This window comes from Notamacropus eugenii, chromosome 6 (assembly GCF_028372415.1).
Source record: "Notamacropus eugenii isolate mMacEug1 chromosome 6, mMacEug1.pri_v2, whole genome shotgun sequence".
Lineage (NCBI taxonomy): Eukaryota > Metazoa > Chordata > Mammalia > Diprotodontia > Macropodidae > Notamacropus > Notamacropus eugenii.
In genome coordinates, this window is record NC_092877.1 from 314,303,922 (window position 1) to 314,321,331 (window position 17,410).

The 17,410-nt window shown below is 38.3% G+C and overlaps 1 protein-coding gene across 4 annotated transcripts in view; it reads left to right on the forward strand.

The window, feature by feature from the left end:
- Positions 1-17,410, forward strand: part of XRCC5 (X-ray repair cross complementing 5) — a 120,169-nt gene that overhangs the window by 12,353 nt on the left and 90,406 nt on the right. For all 4 annotated transcript variants that reach the window (XR_011968903.1, XM_072617606.1, XM_072617608.1 and 1 more), the window contains exons 7-11: positions 3,825-3,939; positions 8,460-8,598; positions 10,778-10,890; positions 14,447-14,509; positions 15,844-15,981. Coding sequence is in view for 3 of the 4 variants with exons in the window: in XM_072617606.1 (XP_072473707.1) it covers positions 3,825-3,939; positions 8,460-8,598; positions 10,778-10,890; positions 14,447-14,509; positions 15,844-15,981 (568 nt within the window). In the remaining variant the exon portion in view is untranslated. The remainder of the gene's footprint in view (positions 1-3,824; positions 3,940-8,459; positions 8,599-10,777; positions 10,891-14,446; positions 14,510-15,843; positions 15,982-17,410) is intronic.

A 17,410-nucleotide genomic window follows, 5' to 3' on the forward strand; every position in this document is an offset into this window, starting at 1 on the left:
TGCATTGTTGAAATTTTCTCCATCACTTTCTTAATTCTAGACTGTCTACAAATAAATAAATCGAGTCTGGATTTGTAGTATTTGCCAATTCCCCAGGTGTAAATGTTCATGGTGAAAATTTAACACAGGTGTGATTGAGCTGGTTCCAACACACACCTCTGACTAGAATTCTCTAAGCTACATTGTTTTTTTCTTACTATCAAAAAGAAAATCCCCTCAAATGAAAACTTGTTCTGGACCTTTGTAGCTAAATCTTTTAAAATTATTTTAAAATACGTACTTCTAATGAACTAAACCTGATTCTTTTTTAAATCTTATATTCTGATTACTTTTATTCAGTCAATCAACAAACTCTATTGATTAAAGCTCTACTACATGCCAAGCACTGGGCAAAGCACTAGCAAAACTATAGATGTCTTATCTAGTCTGCAGTAGGTCATTTGCTATCCAGAAGTGTTCTGTAATGACAATCACCATATTGGACAAGATCCTTCCTTTTGTTAAGATATTTCACAACAATATTCATTTTCTTCTAAATAAGCCCTTTTGGGGTGTTATTTCAATTAATTTCATTTTCATTTATATTTAAAGGTTTTGATTTTTGGATTCACTATGTTTGTCTTGTAATTGCACTTGTAATTTTGTGAGAAGTGTGCAACTTTAAAAAAATTGGTAACATAACACACTATCTATTTTGGAATCATTTCAGAGTAGACCCAAGTTGGAGATCCCTGTTTCCTTTTCTTCTGCATTTTGGATTTGTATTCATCTACATTTTTGGATTGTTTCTTCATCATAGCTTTGCTTGTTAACGTGTTTTTCTTTCATGTCTCTTCAAGACAAGAATATAGATGGATACCATTTATTTTATATGCATTATACTGAGGAATACTATAAATGAACTGTATCATACGTTATTAGGCACGTTTACTGACTGACTCTCAACCAGCAAAAGATCAGGGAGTGGTGGTTGTTTTTAATTACAGTATTGATTTTGACCAGCCCTCTTTTCTTTATGTTAGCTAAATCATACATGTTTTCCATGACCAGCAGAAAGCAAAATAGATTTGTTTTCTGCGTATGCTCATCGACCTTTACAACATTCTGATACTACTGGAACTCTTGGACAGAATTCTTGGTTTGAGAAACGTTATCCAGAACTGTTTATTTCATGTGACTGGTTCAAAGGAAAAGTGAAATAAGAAAAACTAGAGTCCTTTGAAAATTAACCACTATATAAACATAACCTAAACCACTTTAATTCAAATAGTTATCTGGGAACTCTGGGAGAGGCTTTATTGGGTCTCTGCTTGCCCCCTCCTCAAACAAGTGTCACCCACAGTTCTGCAGTTCCAATGTTCCTTTGGGCTAATTATCCATTTAGTTTCATCATAAACTTGGTTTGAGATAAAAATCTAGATGAATGAGCAAGAAATATGTTTCTGTCTTTTGTTGACCTTTAAGATGCATTGTTATCCAAGATAGGGAAAGGAGACATGGTAGAAAGAGTATATATAGGTGATAGATTGTAAGACAGTCATAATTTTTTTCTTAGTGGAATCCAGTTCTAAAATTTGGGACATGATTAGCCAAGTAGTTCTTAAATGATAAAATTCTCCCTGATCATATTCCTTCAGGTTCATGGATTAATAACAGGTCGGAACACTTTGATGTAGTCTACACGGACAGATAACATAATGCATGTCAAATTCTGTTTTAAAAAAACCCGTATTGTTCTTTCAGGAAGCCTGATATTTTGATTGCAATGATTAGATTATAGATTTTTAGCTAGAATGGTGTATATCTTGAAGCTCTCAATTAAAATCAGAGAAGGTTGTTGAAAGATTGTTTCATTGTGGATGTTCTCAAGATCTTACCATAAATAGTCTGTTTGCTCTAAATCTTTTTAGAAGGCAAATCTTCACCTCTTGGGTACTCATTTTATAAGTTGGATTTTTGTCCTTCAGTTCATATGTCTATAATTGTCCCAATAACTGTGCAATCTAAAAGGAAGGTAAAGCACCGTAAAACCTTTCACGTAAACAAGTTTCTCGTATACTACTTACAGAGAGAGATATACGGTTACCTGTGTTGTTCTGTATCTCTACAATTATCGATACTGTTTCGGTTAACTATATTAGCCTGACAGACTAGCTGACAAATGCTTGGTTTGAAATTAATTAGAAGGTGCTGGAGGTAACTTAGCGTTGTTTACTTAAGGCTGTGCAAGGTCAGGTGGAAAGCAACAGCCCATGTTCCATTCCCACTGACATATGATGGCCTCTCTCAGCGTAGTCATCCCTGAGCTTTACCTTCCTATTCTGTGGACTGTGTTTTGGCTGCTTCCTTATAAAATGTATGCGGTGGCAGACAGAAGGACATTGTCCCAATGCTAAGTCTGTGCTAAATCATACTATGCTGAGCTTCACACAGAGGAAGGGTTTTGATACCTCATACAAAAGGGTTAGTTGGGAAAATAATGGCAGTGACCTTATGAATTATTTCTTGGGACAGCCTTGTGCAGATCACCGTATGAGAGGCAGGGAGGATAGAGAGTATCAATGAGGGATGTAATTTATCCCTATGATGAATATTTCATACCACAGTGGGGATTCTGGACTCAAACCCTTCTGTGCTATTCCATTGACTGTTAATCCACACTCTCCTCCCTGGTGGATCTTCTTTCCTCCCTCCTTGGCCCCACCAGTCAGTTCTGGAGACCTTTCCACCAGCCAGGAGCTTAGACTTGACTCTGAAAAGTTTTAATTCTAGTGTTACCCCTAGGTCTCAGAGCTGCTAGGACGTAGACATAAGATTTTCCAAGGGTCTTGATCTTAGAGCCAGCCCAGGGGAATAGCTCTGATGTGGCTCTAGAATGGAATCTCATTTCCTCGGGTTATTTACAGGACTGAGAAGCTTCTTTTCAGGGTGCCAGCCATTTGCCTTTTTTATGTATCAGATAGTCCTTCATTCCCTCTCTAAATAAATAGCTTAAGTCATTTCACCTCTTTCGAGGTCAGTTTTTAGTTTTAACACTGTGTGTATTTGGCCATTTATTCCCTTGTCTAATCACTTATTGAGGGAGATGCTCAGATCACTAGCCCTCCTATGTCTTATGAACTTACTAGGTGAGGACCTCCATGGTAGAATGCAGCCAACTCCTTTTTTGGGGAAATCGAGTAGCCCCTTTTCTTGTTTTTGCTTTTCCATGGTTCAGTAAATACTCTGTAACTCTTGCTTGATAGAATTCTAAATATTCTTGTTTTGTATCCTAAGACTAGATATTCAGTGCTAAGCTCCTCATCCCATCTCATCCTCTCCCCACTCCTTTATTTAACTGCACTCAAGCAGTAAAACGTCAAACCTTTTTTAAAAAAGACTTAGAGTTAATTGAATCATAGGGTTACACTACTTTCATACGAGTGGAGGTTTACCTAAGATTGGTTGGAAGGTGGTTGCTGTAGTACAGTAACCCCACAACATATCCTATTTGCTTTCTGGGGCCTTCCCTTCGTCATCTGACCACATCATGTCTGTTTTAACTCTCATGTAATCACATGAAAACAATTAGGGGAAAGGGAGAAGAGAGAATGAGGTCAGGCAAGACATTCAATTCATTCTTCCCCTGAGCCAGTCTCTCTCATTTCTCGGCTCTTTCCCAGCCAGTGGCTGTTGTTTTTCTGCTACCTCCTGCTGTTCTGTTCATTACAAACAGAACACCCTGCTTATTCTAGAAAGCCCAGGGTGTTTTCCAGAATAAGTTGCGTTACTTTGTTTGCTTTCAAGTATCACACTGTTGTCTTTATTTTTTTCCCATCACTTAGTGAGAGTCTGAGGCAGCTGTGTGTCTTCAAGAAAACTGAAAGGAGACCCATGCCCTGGCCCTGCCAACTGACCATTGGCTCTAATCTGTCTATAAGGATTGTGGCCTACAAATCAGTAAGTAACAGAAATGGAGTGTTCAAAGAAATGATACTGTACCCACCCTGTGAGGTAACTATTCATGTATTCTTAATTAGTTATTCACATGTGAATTATTTCTTCCTTTGCTGACTGTTCTTGCCTCACTTTTGGACATCCAACTATTCATTAAAAATATCACCTGTGGGTGGGCATTCTCTCTGTCTGTATCTGCTAGGTAAAAGGCTTAATGAAGAAGGACTCTAGCTAGTTCAAGTGAAGTTTATGTTATTCTCAGTCCTTTTTTAGATATTCACATTATTTCTGTATCTGTGTAGATAACTTAGACCAGGTGGAGGTCACAGAATTGAGAACAGTAAGGACCTCAGAGACCATGTAGTTCATCAGGCAATACCCTCATTTGTCAGATGAGAAAACTGAGGCTCCATGGAGTTTATTGACTTTGCCCATGGTTACATGGGGAGTAAATAAGAGACCTAAGATTTGAACCCAAGCCTTCTGACTCCAAACCCAACTTTATTTGGGTTCAAGGAAGTCAGAATCACAGGTGGCTAGAGTTTGTAAAGGACAGCAGTGTGAAACAAAGTTGGAGAGTTATGGATGCATTCCTTACTCCAGGGCAGGGCTTTTTCTTCCTTTTTCTTTTTTATTGGGGTAGGGGGCAGTAATTAAAATCATGCAAATAATAAAGTTTACGTGTGTCTTGGAAAGTTATTGGGATGATACTTAGCAGAAAATTTTATTAATTTTTAGTTTGAGCTCTTAGCTATGTACCAGGCAGGGCAGCTAAGTGGCTCAGTGAATAGAGCACTCAGCTTAGAGTTAGGAAGACTCATCTTCTTGAGTTCAAATCTGGACTCAGACATTTATTAGCTATGTGACCTTGGGCAAGTCACTTAATCCTGTTTGCCTCAGTTAATCATCTGTAAAATGAACTGGAGAAAGAATTGGCAAACCATTCTGGGTCTTTGCCCAGAAAATCCCAAAATGGGGTCATGAAAAGTCATGACTGAAGCAACTGAACAACAACAAAAATGTGCCACACACTGTGCTAAGTACTGAGGATACAAAGAAAGACAAAAACCGTCCCTGCCCTCAGGATGATCACAATCTAATGGAGAGACAACATGTATATGACTGTATACAAACAAGATAACTGGGAGGTGATCTCTAAAGGAAGGCACTAGCATTAAGTGGAATTGGGAAGGGATTCTTGCCTGAGCCCAAGGTGGGGAGGGAGAGCATTCATTAAAGGTAAAAGTAGTTGGGACATGTGTCATGTGTGAGGAGCAGCAGGGAGACGGGTAATTGGATCTCAGAGGACATAGAGATGAGTTAAATCTAAGAAGCCAGGAAAGGGAGGAAGTGGTTAGGATATGAGAGTTCTAAAAGCTGTAGAAATTTAAATTTGATGCTAGAGGTCATAGAGAGTCACTGGCATTTATTGAGTAGGGGAGTGACATGATCGAATGTGTCCTTTTAACAAGATCACTTTATAGTTTAGCTTATTGGAAGATGGACTGGAGTGAGGAGACACTTGAGGAGGAAGACCAACCAGAAGGGTATTGTAGTAGTCCAAGCATGAGAGGATGAAAACCTGGGCTAAGGTGATGGCAGTATCCGAGGAGGGAAGGGGGCTTGTACAAGAGACGTTGTGGTGATACAGTCCACAAGAGAAAGTGAAGAACTGATGACACCCAAGCTGCAGGCCTGGGTGACTGGAGACAGTAATACAGAAGTTTTTAGGAAGATGGCAGGCTTTAGGGAGAAAGATAATGAGGTTGGATTGGACAGGTTGAGTTTAAGGTGTCTAAAGAATATCTCTTTGAAATATCTAAGAGCAGTTGGTGATGTGAGACTGGAGGTCAGGAGACAGGCTAGGGCTGAGTAAATAGATCTGAAAATCATCTGCACAGCATAGAAACTGATGAGATCAAAAGCAAAAAAATACAGAAGGAAATGAGAGTAGGACCCAGGACAGAGTCTTTGGGGGAAGCTCATGGTTAGTGGGCATGACCTAGATGAAGGAAAACCCGGGTTAGGTGGGGGAAGGAAGAGAGCAGTGTTGCAAAAGCCTGGTGAGAAGAGAGAATCCAGGAGAAGGCAGGGATCCACTGGGTCACAAGCTACAGGAGAGGTCAGTAAGGATGAGAATTGAAAAAGAGGCCATCAGATTTAGCATCTAAGAGATTGTTGGTAACTGTGGAGAGAGGAAATTGAATGATGAAGTTGAAAACCAAATTGTACAAGGGAAAGAGCGTAAGAGGAAAGGAACTGGATGGAGGCAGTGATTGTGAGGGAGGAGAGTTATAGAATGGTAATGGAGATAGCTGAATCAAGTGAAGGTTTTTTGAAGATGGAGAAGACATAGACATGTTTGTAAGTAGCAGGAAAACAGCTAGTGCAGGAATAAAAAGTAGTGAGAGTAGTAACGACAGAGGGAAACAATTTAGTGGAGAAAATGGGATAGAATTGGGATCACTTTTACATGTAGAATGGTTTGCAAGTGATTAAAAATAAAAAGTAAAATCAGGAGAAGTAGCAGGTTTGGGGGAAAGAATGGTAAGTGTGTAGAGTCATAAGGTTTAGAAATGCCAGGGTTTGGGGAAGCAAGAACATAAGTCACATTTAAGAGATAGGAACGTATTGGCACATCATAAAATCAGAGAGTTGTCGGTGCTGTGAGAGGGCTCCTCTGAATTCACCTGCTTTTTTGCTTTTTAAATCTCATCTATAATATTTCTCCAATGTAAATTTCAGTCTTATGATTATTTGGAAGTTTTGAAATGACTGTGATACGTATTTAAACATGTTTTCTCACTGGAAGAAATTTGTTTCTCCACGCTGAGAAATAAGGCATATTCCTTGTGGGAAAATGTTGCCTCAAGTCAGTCATCTGGTTTGACATCTTCATTTGCAGTCTTGATGGCTAAATTGTTCCTCCCTTTTCAGATAAATGGCTCAACATAGGCTGGTCTCCTAGTCTTCTTACATTCTGCACTGTCATAATAGAAATGCTGCTTGATTTTATGAAAGTCCTCTTGAGCTAGGCTGCAACTTGGCTCATAAATGAAGTAGTTTCTATTGTGAGGCAAAGTCTGATCCGTAATAATTTCCTTACCAACTTAGCATGTTTTTCTTACTTGTTCTAAGCCCTTCTCTTCCAATTCTTTTTTTTTAAATCCAAAGAAAGATGTCCAAAGTGTAGAAGTCTTAGAAAGTAATCTTTGTCAGTTCACGTAGAGGCTTTATTGTTTTGAGTTATTTCTGAGAATCAGTGGCACAAGTTTCTGTTCCAGGCTTTCCTTACTGATGTATTGACAAGAAAGTGACTGTCCCCTCTTAAGAGCCCTAGACCTGGGAGTATAAGTATACCTTTTCATAGTTACACATTTAGCACCATCCAGTGGTCTCCCAAGCACTGAAAAGGCCCAAGAGGGTACGCTCTACTCACATAGATTATCAGTGCCTTTGTGTTGGCTTTCCCTCATACTAGGATGCACGTATACCATACTTCCTGTACCTTTTAAAAATCCCTTATTTTCTTTAGAACTCTCTGCTCAAAGGTAATCTTCTACCTGAAACCTTAAGTGTTTGCTCAGACTGCTGGTGACACCCTCCTCTTTAAATTAACATTACATGGGTTCTGCATATCTTTATTTTTATATAGAAGTTGTCTTTTCTGATAGAATGTAAGTTCTTTAAGGGCAGGAGTGGTTTAATTTTTTGACTGTATAATCCCTAATCCCTAGCACAGGGTTTGACTCAAAGGAAGCCCTTCATAAACACCTGTCGATTGATTGATGACAAAATGAACTGTTGTTGCCTCTGACACCTGCTCTCTTACATGTGTCAGCAAATGAAATAGCAAAGACTTGGTCTGACCATTTCTGAAAGAGCTGCCTTTGACCCAGACGGAGAATATTCACAGCAGTAATTTTTGTAGTGGCAAATCACTGAAACAGCAGATGCCCATTGATTCGGGAGTGGCATGAGTGTAAGGGAGCAAGATGAATTTGAAGAAGTCAAGGAAGATTTATATGAACTGGCACGGAGGAGAGGGAGTGCCAGTCAGGAAACCATCATACACAGTCACTACAGTGATGGAGAGAAAGAATAACAACCACCAAAAACACCCAATGAAACCAGTTATTGTGCAGTTATAACGATCAGCCTTGATTCCAGAAAAGAACTGAGAGAATGCACCCCACTCTTTTCATGTCAGCAGTGGTCAAGCGTATAGGTGTAGAACATTGTATCAGACGTGTTTATATGCATTCATTATTTGTTATATAAATTTGTAGAATCACCTTTTTTTATCTTTTATTGTCTCATTGGGTAGGAGATTGAAAAAAATGCATCAATTAAAAAGATAAAATAACTAAACAAAAACAAGACAGGTTACTAGAGCAGTTTATTTAAATTGTGTTTGGGAATCAAAGAGAAGGCTCTAGACATGCTTCTTACAAAGATCAAAATGGCTAGGTTTTGAAGATTTGTAAGTCCTCGCTCATTTCTACTTTTCTTTTGGAAATAAGGTTACTCAGGAGAAAGTAAAAAAAAGTTGGACCGTTGTAGATGCCAGAACTCTAAGGAAAGAAGATATCCAAAAGGAAACTGTTTACTGCTTAAATGATGACGATGAAACTGAAGTCCAGAAGGAAGACACCATCCAAGGTACGCGGTCTGGCCTTCCCCTTGGCACACCGAGTGAGGGGTGAGGCAGGTCAGGGTTTATGTTAGAAGAAGTGACTGACTTGACATGTAGCATTGCATCCTTCAGTGGGCTTAAAGAAGTCTGCTCCTCTGAGTTGTGATGGTGTAGAAATTTGAAATAAGAATTTACCAGGCCATTCAGCTCATCCCATGGATCTGGGACCGCATGACTTGAAGTATGTTCTGATGTTCTATCTTCCTAACTTTTAAGTGCCCAAGGAATGAATTTCATACCCAATTTATTTAAAATTTTGAGACCTGCTCGCTAAGAGCATGCTTGCATTTATAAGACTTAAATAACTTTTGGCTTAACTTTATTTTTCTCTTCTATGGTGAATATTTCTGGTAAATAGGTTTCTGTGGTTTCGCTTCCTAAGTTAGTTTGAAGGACAGTGAAAATCATTTACTTTGATTTAGTATTTTATATTTGTTAGGATCCTTAGAATCATATTAGTCCCCATTTGGTGTAATATATCCATGTTAATGAGGAGTAGCCCTGACCTAACCCTTGCCTTACAGACCAAGAGAGTCTAGATGACATTTAAGTGTTAGAATTGCTAGATCCCAAACAGATAGTTAAGATAGAAATGTGGTTCTTTGGGGGGGGGGGGGGGGGTGTGTCTGTGTGTGTACGTGTGTGTGCACACGCACGTATTAGTTGTCACTCTACATTGTACAGAATTCCATACTTGTTTGTAAATTAAAAAACAAAACAATATTCCTCTGTGCTCCTGGGGACCTGTGCCGTTACCTGTTTCTTCCTCTTGCCTGGCCATAGACCCCATTTTTTCTATTCTACAGCTGTCCATTGCTGACTAAACTTCAGTGACGTGGGGTCCAAAAGCAGAGAGTTTCCTTTCAGCTCTCTCTTACCTTTTCATTGCTCTCAACTATTATATCCCTGTCCCTCCACCTCAAGCCTCCTAACTTCAAATGGAGAGACTAGAGGGTAGGTGAGTCCATGTAGGGGGCAAATAACTATATTTTTGCAGACGTAACGAATACACCTCCTCCCCCAAATAAAGTTATAGAGCTACTTACTTGATCTTTAAGTAGGTTGGCCAAAAATTATAAGATAATCCTAGTTTGAATGTTTGGATTCCTGTTAAAGTTAGAGGTTGACTGATGACACATGGAAAAATTAGAAAACTATTTTGCTTAGACATTTGTATCATGAGCTGTGTTTCCTAGTTAGATTTCCTAGTTAGGTTTTTTTTTAGATGTTAGTCCTCAGTTTTGTTTTTAAGTTGCTAAAGACATTTCATGGAACCAGGAAATTTGCTTCTTTTTTACTTAAAAAAATATGACAGAAACAAGAGAGTGATAAGAGCCAACAGTCACTGTGATCATAGGCTCATCTCATTTCTCATAGCTATGCCTGCTGTTCGTTTCTCCGTCCAAGCCATAAGCCTCTTAGTGTGGTAACTGTGCTCTCCTTCACCAGTGGAAGAAGGCCAGTAACTTTCCTTGAGTGAGTCTGTGAGAACAGAGATGCATATTTAGTAAGAAACCAAGAGCCTGCTTTTATGAAACTGACATAAGTAATTAAAAAGGAAAAAAATATGTAGCCTCACTCCAGAAAAAAAAAGAGAATGTAAATGATCAGTTTAATTATTTAAAAATGAAGGTTTTAGATCTTTTTTCTTTCAAGTGTATGGCAAGCTATAATATTTGTTTTTAAGACATTACTCTGTAAATTTCCTACAGACATCTTCTGTGATATGTGTCTCCTGATTTGTGGAAAAATGTATTTGTTACTATGTTTGCAAATCGTGGTTGTCCTGTAGTCAGCCGAGGCTTATGTTTGAAGTATTACTTCATGTATTGTGCTTGCTTCCTTGCTTTTCTTTCAGTCTGGTAGTCATTAGGGTAATTAACTGCATCCTAGGAGGTGCTACTCAAGAAATAGGGCTGTTTCTTAGTGGTCTGTAAAATGTGTATGCTGTTTGTGGTGAGTATATATGTGTTTCCTTTTTTTCTTGATCATAGGAGAAAGTAGTTTGACTTAAATTCCAGAAAGCAGAATATAGAGGGTAGCTCTGGGGTATGTATACTTTGTTAATGTGTATGTAGAGCTAATTTCAGTTGATGAAAAATGTAGGCCCCTATGCCTACTAGATACTTTTCTCTTGTTCTCCAGGATTCCGCTATGGGAGTGATATCATTCCTTTCTCTAAAGTGGACAAGGTGGAAATGAAATACAAATCAGAAGGAAAATGCTTCTCTGTTTTGGGATTCTGTACATCTTCTCAGGTACAGTATTTTTCCCACATTTGTGTGCAAAGCAAGTATAAACTGTTTTCCTAACTACTCACTCAGAGATCATACTTACCTATCATTAATACATGGGCTCTTCAGTCTTCCTCTAGTGCCTCATTGGGGCATAGAAGTGATCCTGGATTCTTTAGTCCTGTCAGACTGGAGAATCAGATTACAAGCCCCTCTACATGCACAAGGGATTGCATCTTGTCTTCTCCTGCAGATTGTCCCTTTTACCATTTCCACTCTCTAATCTTCACTCTCTCCTTTTCTGATGGCATTTGCTCAGTTCAGAAACCAGAGAGCTGACTAGCTCATGAATTATGGAATTAAGCCAGCCACACTTACCCTTTATCCCTCTAACACAGAGTTATAGAATATAAAGTTGGTTTAGGAGTAACATGTTTTAGACAGTGTTTGTTGGTGCAGAGATTGGTATCCTCAGGATATGAAGAAGGTCCCTAATGTATTTGGTGGGTCCCTTGTGGTTAACTTGTGGAAAGATGTGGACAAGAGGAGGTCCTAATATGCATTAGTAGTGGGAGTTCCCTCCCTACTACTCCCAGAGGGACCTGATAGATTCAGCTGTAGAATTAATAACCAGATAAATACCGAAGAGATGCTTGATTAACAAATTTATTTGTAAATCTTAAGTTTTCCTTTTTTCTTATATACCCTAGCTAAAGCCCGTAACCTTTGGATGTGAAAAAAATTAGTCTGGCTTAAAAAATATCCAAGAGTTAGTAAGCATTTTAGGAACACTTGATGTTCTGCATAACCCCAGATGGCATTATTGTTGTATGCCTTGCAAATAGCTGTCAGATACATCATGGCAAGTATGTTTCAGTGAGGATTAGGGAGTGTTTTGATGATCTGAAAGAGTCTTTTGTGTGTGTCTGCAAGTCTGATTTGCACAATAATATATATGTCTGCTGAAGTGTGTAGAATATCCTGATGGTAAGAAAGTTTGCAGTGAACCAGATCCAGTACTATCCAGTGTTCTCATCCTTGGAGATCATTAGAAATCTACCCCAAATATGTGGTTTATTCTTCCAGCAAGAACAGATACATTCTGTATGTGTGTTGATGAATCCCAGATCTGTGTTTGAGACTCTCCAGGTTGTGTTCATTTACTTCAAGGAATGTTGTGAAACTCTGAAAGCAAGAATATATGTTACCATTTTTACTGGGTTATTAGGGTTGCAAAATTAAATGGCAAAAAAACAGCAACCCTAATTAACTCAGTTTGTTGAGAATTTCTTATCATTGAATTACTTGAAATAAAATTCACTTTTATACTACTTAGGAAGAAAAAGTTTGTCTAGCATTTGATTGGACAAAATATTTAACCATCTTAAAATGTCTTTAAGTACCTTAATAGCATATGGAGATGTACTCTATTAATTACAGATTAGTCCTATCAAAGATAGGATCTGTATTTGGCAATACTTCAACATTTAGTTTTAACTGTTGTGAATACAGTAGAGAACAGCATTGCCCAATATGCTTGCAACCATAATTTATGGATATATAGTCTGGGAAAAGAAGAGTCAGAGGATGGAATATTGAACGATACCTGGCAAGTAGTTTTGTTACCTGTGTGTCTGTCCTTTCTCTCTTCATCTCCAGTAAACACCATCAGACCTATTGCCCTAACCACCTGCTGGGGTTGGAGAGTTCAGGGCGAGTGCTCGTCTTCTTCAGGATTCTCTCCTTCAATCCAGATTTATCACCCAGTTAAGATTTTGGTTACTGTTATCTCCCAGTTATCCCAGCATTCTCTCTTTCCTTTCTCACTGAGTTCAGTGTTTGGCTCACAGTCTTTATCTGTATCTCAGCTCCTGATCTTATCCACTCAACCTCAGACAGATGGTTATACCCTTACTTTTTGCCAACATCCATAAGTGTTCCATTTCCATATTCATGAACTTTGAAATTCCTTTATCTCTGTTAGTTAATAACATTAATAATAAGCATTGATTAAATACCTACTGCATGCAGAGGCATTGAGGATACAGACAAAGGCAAAAAACGGTCCCTGTCCTTAAGGATCTCATAGTCTAATATGGAACTCAACTGTGTATAAACAAGCTATATACAGGATAAGTATGAAGTAATTTAGAGAAAAGGCACTATAATGTAGAAGGTAGGATTTTAACTATGATTTGAAGGAAGCCAGGAGTATAGGTGAGGAGCAGAAGCATTTCAGGTATGGAGGACTGCTAAGGAAAATATCTGGATTGAAAATACATGGAATGTCCTGTTCAAGGAACAGCGAGGAAGCCAGTGTCCCTGGGTAGAAGCCTGCATAGTGGGGAGTAAGGTTTAAGAAGACTGGAAAGGTCGAGTAGGGAGGCCAGATTTTGAAGGGCTTTGAGTGTCTGAGGATTTTGTGTGTGATCCTGGCGGTGATAGAGAGCTACTGGAGTTTTTTGAGTTAGAGTGGAAGGGAAGTTAGGGAGGGTGGGGGTGGCATGGCTGGACTTGGACTTTAGGAAAATCACTTTGGCAGCTGAAGAGAAGATGGGCTGGAGTGGGGAGTTATGGCAGGCAGACCACCCAGCAGACAGTCTTGATAGTCCGGAAGTGAGAAGACAAGGGGGCCATGTTGCTGAAGTTTAGTTTTTGCCTTCTTTATACAGCTGTTGCTTCAATGCTATCAGCAATGTATATGCTTATATAATACTGTAAGCATTTCATAATTTTGTATAAATATCCATTTTCTTAAAGTATTTTCCTTTCAGTAAATTGCTTTCAATCCTCCTGTTTACTGATTTTCAAATCATTGGTAGCATTGGTTTTGACTAATTAATAGCTTACTCCGTGTACTTTTAGGTCATACTTGCGAAATTAAATAATAAAGATTTCTATCGACTAAATAACACACACACACACACACACACACTCCCTCCCTTTTACTGCCACACTCCCAGAAAAAGTCATATAACTTACTACCTACTTATTTCTCAGCCCTTTCAAGGACCATGAAAATTGCTGGCTTCTCACCCACTATTCAAATGAAAATGATCTCTCCAAGGTTATCACCAATCTTAGCGGCTAAGCCAGGTGGCTTTTCTTAGTCCTCATCTCCCTTTAGCCTCTTTCTAGCTTTGACACTGTTGACCACCCCATCTCCTCGGCCCTCTCTTTTCCTGTTTCTTTAGTGATGTTACTTCCTCTTGGTTCTCCTACTTGTTTGATGACCTTTCAGTATACTTTGCTAGATTATCATTCTTCGGAAACCTTTGCCTGTGTGTTTCGCAGGATTCTATCCTTGCCCCTCTTTGCTCCTCTGATCTCCTTTGCTTCTGTAAGTTCTCTGTACATGATCTTCAGATTTATACATATAGTTCTTTATATCCTGAACTCCAGCCCTGTGTCATTATTAAATATCTTCTGGATGTCCTGGATATTATTTTTTTGGTTACTATTCTATTTGGTGGAAATAATGTGATTAGAATTTCTTGGTAACATACCCAGTATAGTTAATATACAAGGTCTCTATTTCATTTGCTTTAGATCAAAACCACATTTCTCTTTGTCCTTGCAGGTACAGAGGAAATTCTTTATGGGAAACCAAGTTCTAAAAGTGTTTGCTGCAGAAGATGATGAGGTGAGATAACTTTAAATCTTTGGACCATAAAAATAAGTTTAGGTGAAATTTTGTAGAAATGATGTCCTCATAAAAAAAAACTCAAAATTTGTCTTTCCTTATGCCATTGGGAAATATGTATGACCTTTAATTATCAAAATTATAAAGAAGCACGGACACTGGACATGTAGAATCATACATTTGTTAGAACTAGAATGAGAAAGTTGGCAAAGATAATCTTTTAAGTCCCTTGTAGTTCTTAATAGTTTGGTATTCTGAAAAGAATGAACATTTCTAGGAGAAATGGTAAAAGCAACTACATATATGTATATAAATTTTTTTTTTAATTTACTTATGGATGTAGTCTCTGAATGATTAAGCACTTTAAGGTTCACAAAGCAGTATAGAGTACAAATGCTTAGCACAGTGCCTGGCACATAGTAGGCATTTCATAAATATTGATTGATTGGTTAATGGTATTATCATCCACAGTTTACACTTGAGAAAACAGACTTAAAGGGGCCAATTGATTTGTCCAATTAGATTATAAAACTATGAAATTTCAGAACTGGGAATTGAAATCAGGATTTTTTTCTTACTTTTGGATCCTGCTACAAACCACGGAGTAGTCATACAATTTCTGGCTCTTGGTTGTCTCATCTGTTAAACGAGAATAAAAGTACTTTTACTATCTTCCTGCATGAGCTTAGTGTGGGAAAGGAATTTTTTGAAAACTTTTAAGTGCTTTGTGATGCTAAGCAAGTCATTAGCTTCTTTGGGACTCATTTCCCTTATCTGTAAAATGTTGGGGTTGCCCTTGATGACCTCTGAGGTCCCTTCCAGATCTCTGTCTGTGATCCTGGGAGAATTTTCACGTTTGTCCCTTTCAGAGAGTCTTCTCTCAGAGTAGAAGTTCTGTGATTTGGTGATGTGCTAGGATTACACTGAAATGATCCAGACCAAGAAGATTTAAAGGGGTATCATAATGATGGAAAAGGAAAGTTGGTCCATAAAGAAAAAAATGTCTAAAGGTAGAATTTCAAGTAATAGAAACTGCCCTTGCCTCAGGATCTTGCCCTTGAGTCTTGATTCTTGTGTGACCTTGGACAAATAGTTTCCCTTCTTTGGACCTTATTTTGTTCGTGTGTAGAATGTCAATGTTCCCTTAGGTGGCCTACAAGGTCCTTTTCAGCTCCACTTCCTGTGGCATTGACACAGACCAATAGAAGGCAGTGCAGAGTAGACTGTTTCCATTTGCTGTTTCTTACTTCTTTGACATGAGAATGAGAAGACATAATGCAACAAACTTTACACCTTGGGACAAGTGCTCAGGAACTGTGACTCTCTCTTCCCAGGCAGCAGCAGTGGCACTCTCCTCCTTGATTCATGCATTGGATGAATTAGACATGGTAGCCATTGTCCGGTACGCTTATGACAAAAGAACTAATCCCCAAGTTGGCGTAGCTTTTCCTTTTATCAAGCAAGCTTATGAGGTAAGAGCTAAATTAATACTGTGGTCGGTGCTATTCTGTCCTGATCTCCTAAAGAGAAAAGATTTGTATAGAGTACTTAAGATACAAAGTGTATTTTTGAAAATTGAACTGAATCAATGAAGTTAGTGACATTTCATTACGTTTCCTGTTTGTGCTGTAATTTTCTGTGAAATGAAGAAAATACTATATGCTTAATGGTACATCATAAGAATTTTACACAGGTGAGTGTGAAAGTTTGTGGACTAATTGAAGCAAAGGCTTAAGATGTAATAAGTGGATTTTTTTTGTAGTAGGTATTACTAATAAGTGTCTTCAGTTCCTTTTTTTTAAACCAACAATTATTGAGAATTCATTTTTTTCTCCATCCCATCCCCCCATCCACTGACAAAAGGATAAGAAGAAATACAAGACCCCTATGTCACATAAGTATAGTCAAGCACAACAAATCCCACATTAGCCATCTGTGCCATGAAGTGGGCAGTGTTCTTATCAGTCCTGGGGAATTAGGGTGGATCCTTTTTACAGTGTTGATGTTAGAGTATTAATTGTTATTTTTTTAATTTTACTTACTTTACTTTGCACCACTTTGTACATGTCTTTCTGTTTTTCTGTGAATTGTCTTTTTCCTTGTTTCATAAAACACAACAGAATTCCATTACATTTATATACCAAAGTTTGTTAAGCTACTTCCCAATAGAAGGACACCTTTTTACTTTACCTTTTGTCACCATTAAAGAGCTATAAATATTTTTGTGTGCCTTTTTCTTTGATCTCTTTGGGAAAATTAGCCTCTCAGTGATAGCGTTGGGTCGCAGGGCATGCATGTAAATTTGGGGGCGTGATTCCAAATTGTTTTGCAGAATGCTTGAATCCTTTTGTAAGTGTACCAGCAGTACATCAAAGTATCTGTTTTCCCACTACCCCTCCAACATTGGTCTTTTTTTTTTTTGGTCATTTTTGCTAATCTGAGAGCATGAGGTAGAAACTCTGAATTGCTTTAATTTGCATTTCTTTCGTTATTAGCACTTTGGAGCATTTTTGTCATATAGCTATAGATAGCTTGGCAGTTCTGAGAACTGCCTATTCTTATCTTTAGACCATTTAGCCATTGGAGACTGGTTCTTATTATAAATTTTGAATCAGTTCCTATATATCTTGGAAATGAGACTGTTATCAGAAAATTTGCTGCAAAGATTTTTTTTCTCTGTTAACTCTTTCACTTCTATGCAGTATTGGATTGGTTTGTGGAAAAGTTTTTAATCAGTGTCACCAATAGTAATGATCTCTCACTTGCCAGATCTGATGGTCTCATCCTTCTTGGCTGCTCCGAAGCCTGTGATACTGTCAGTCACCTCTTTGCTTCATATTCTCTGCAGGTTTTTGTGACTCTGCTCCTCCCTCCTGCCAGTCTGACTATTATTTCTCAGTC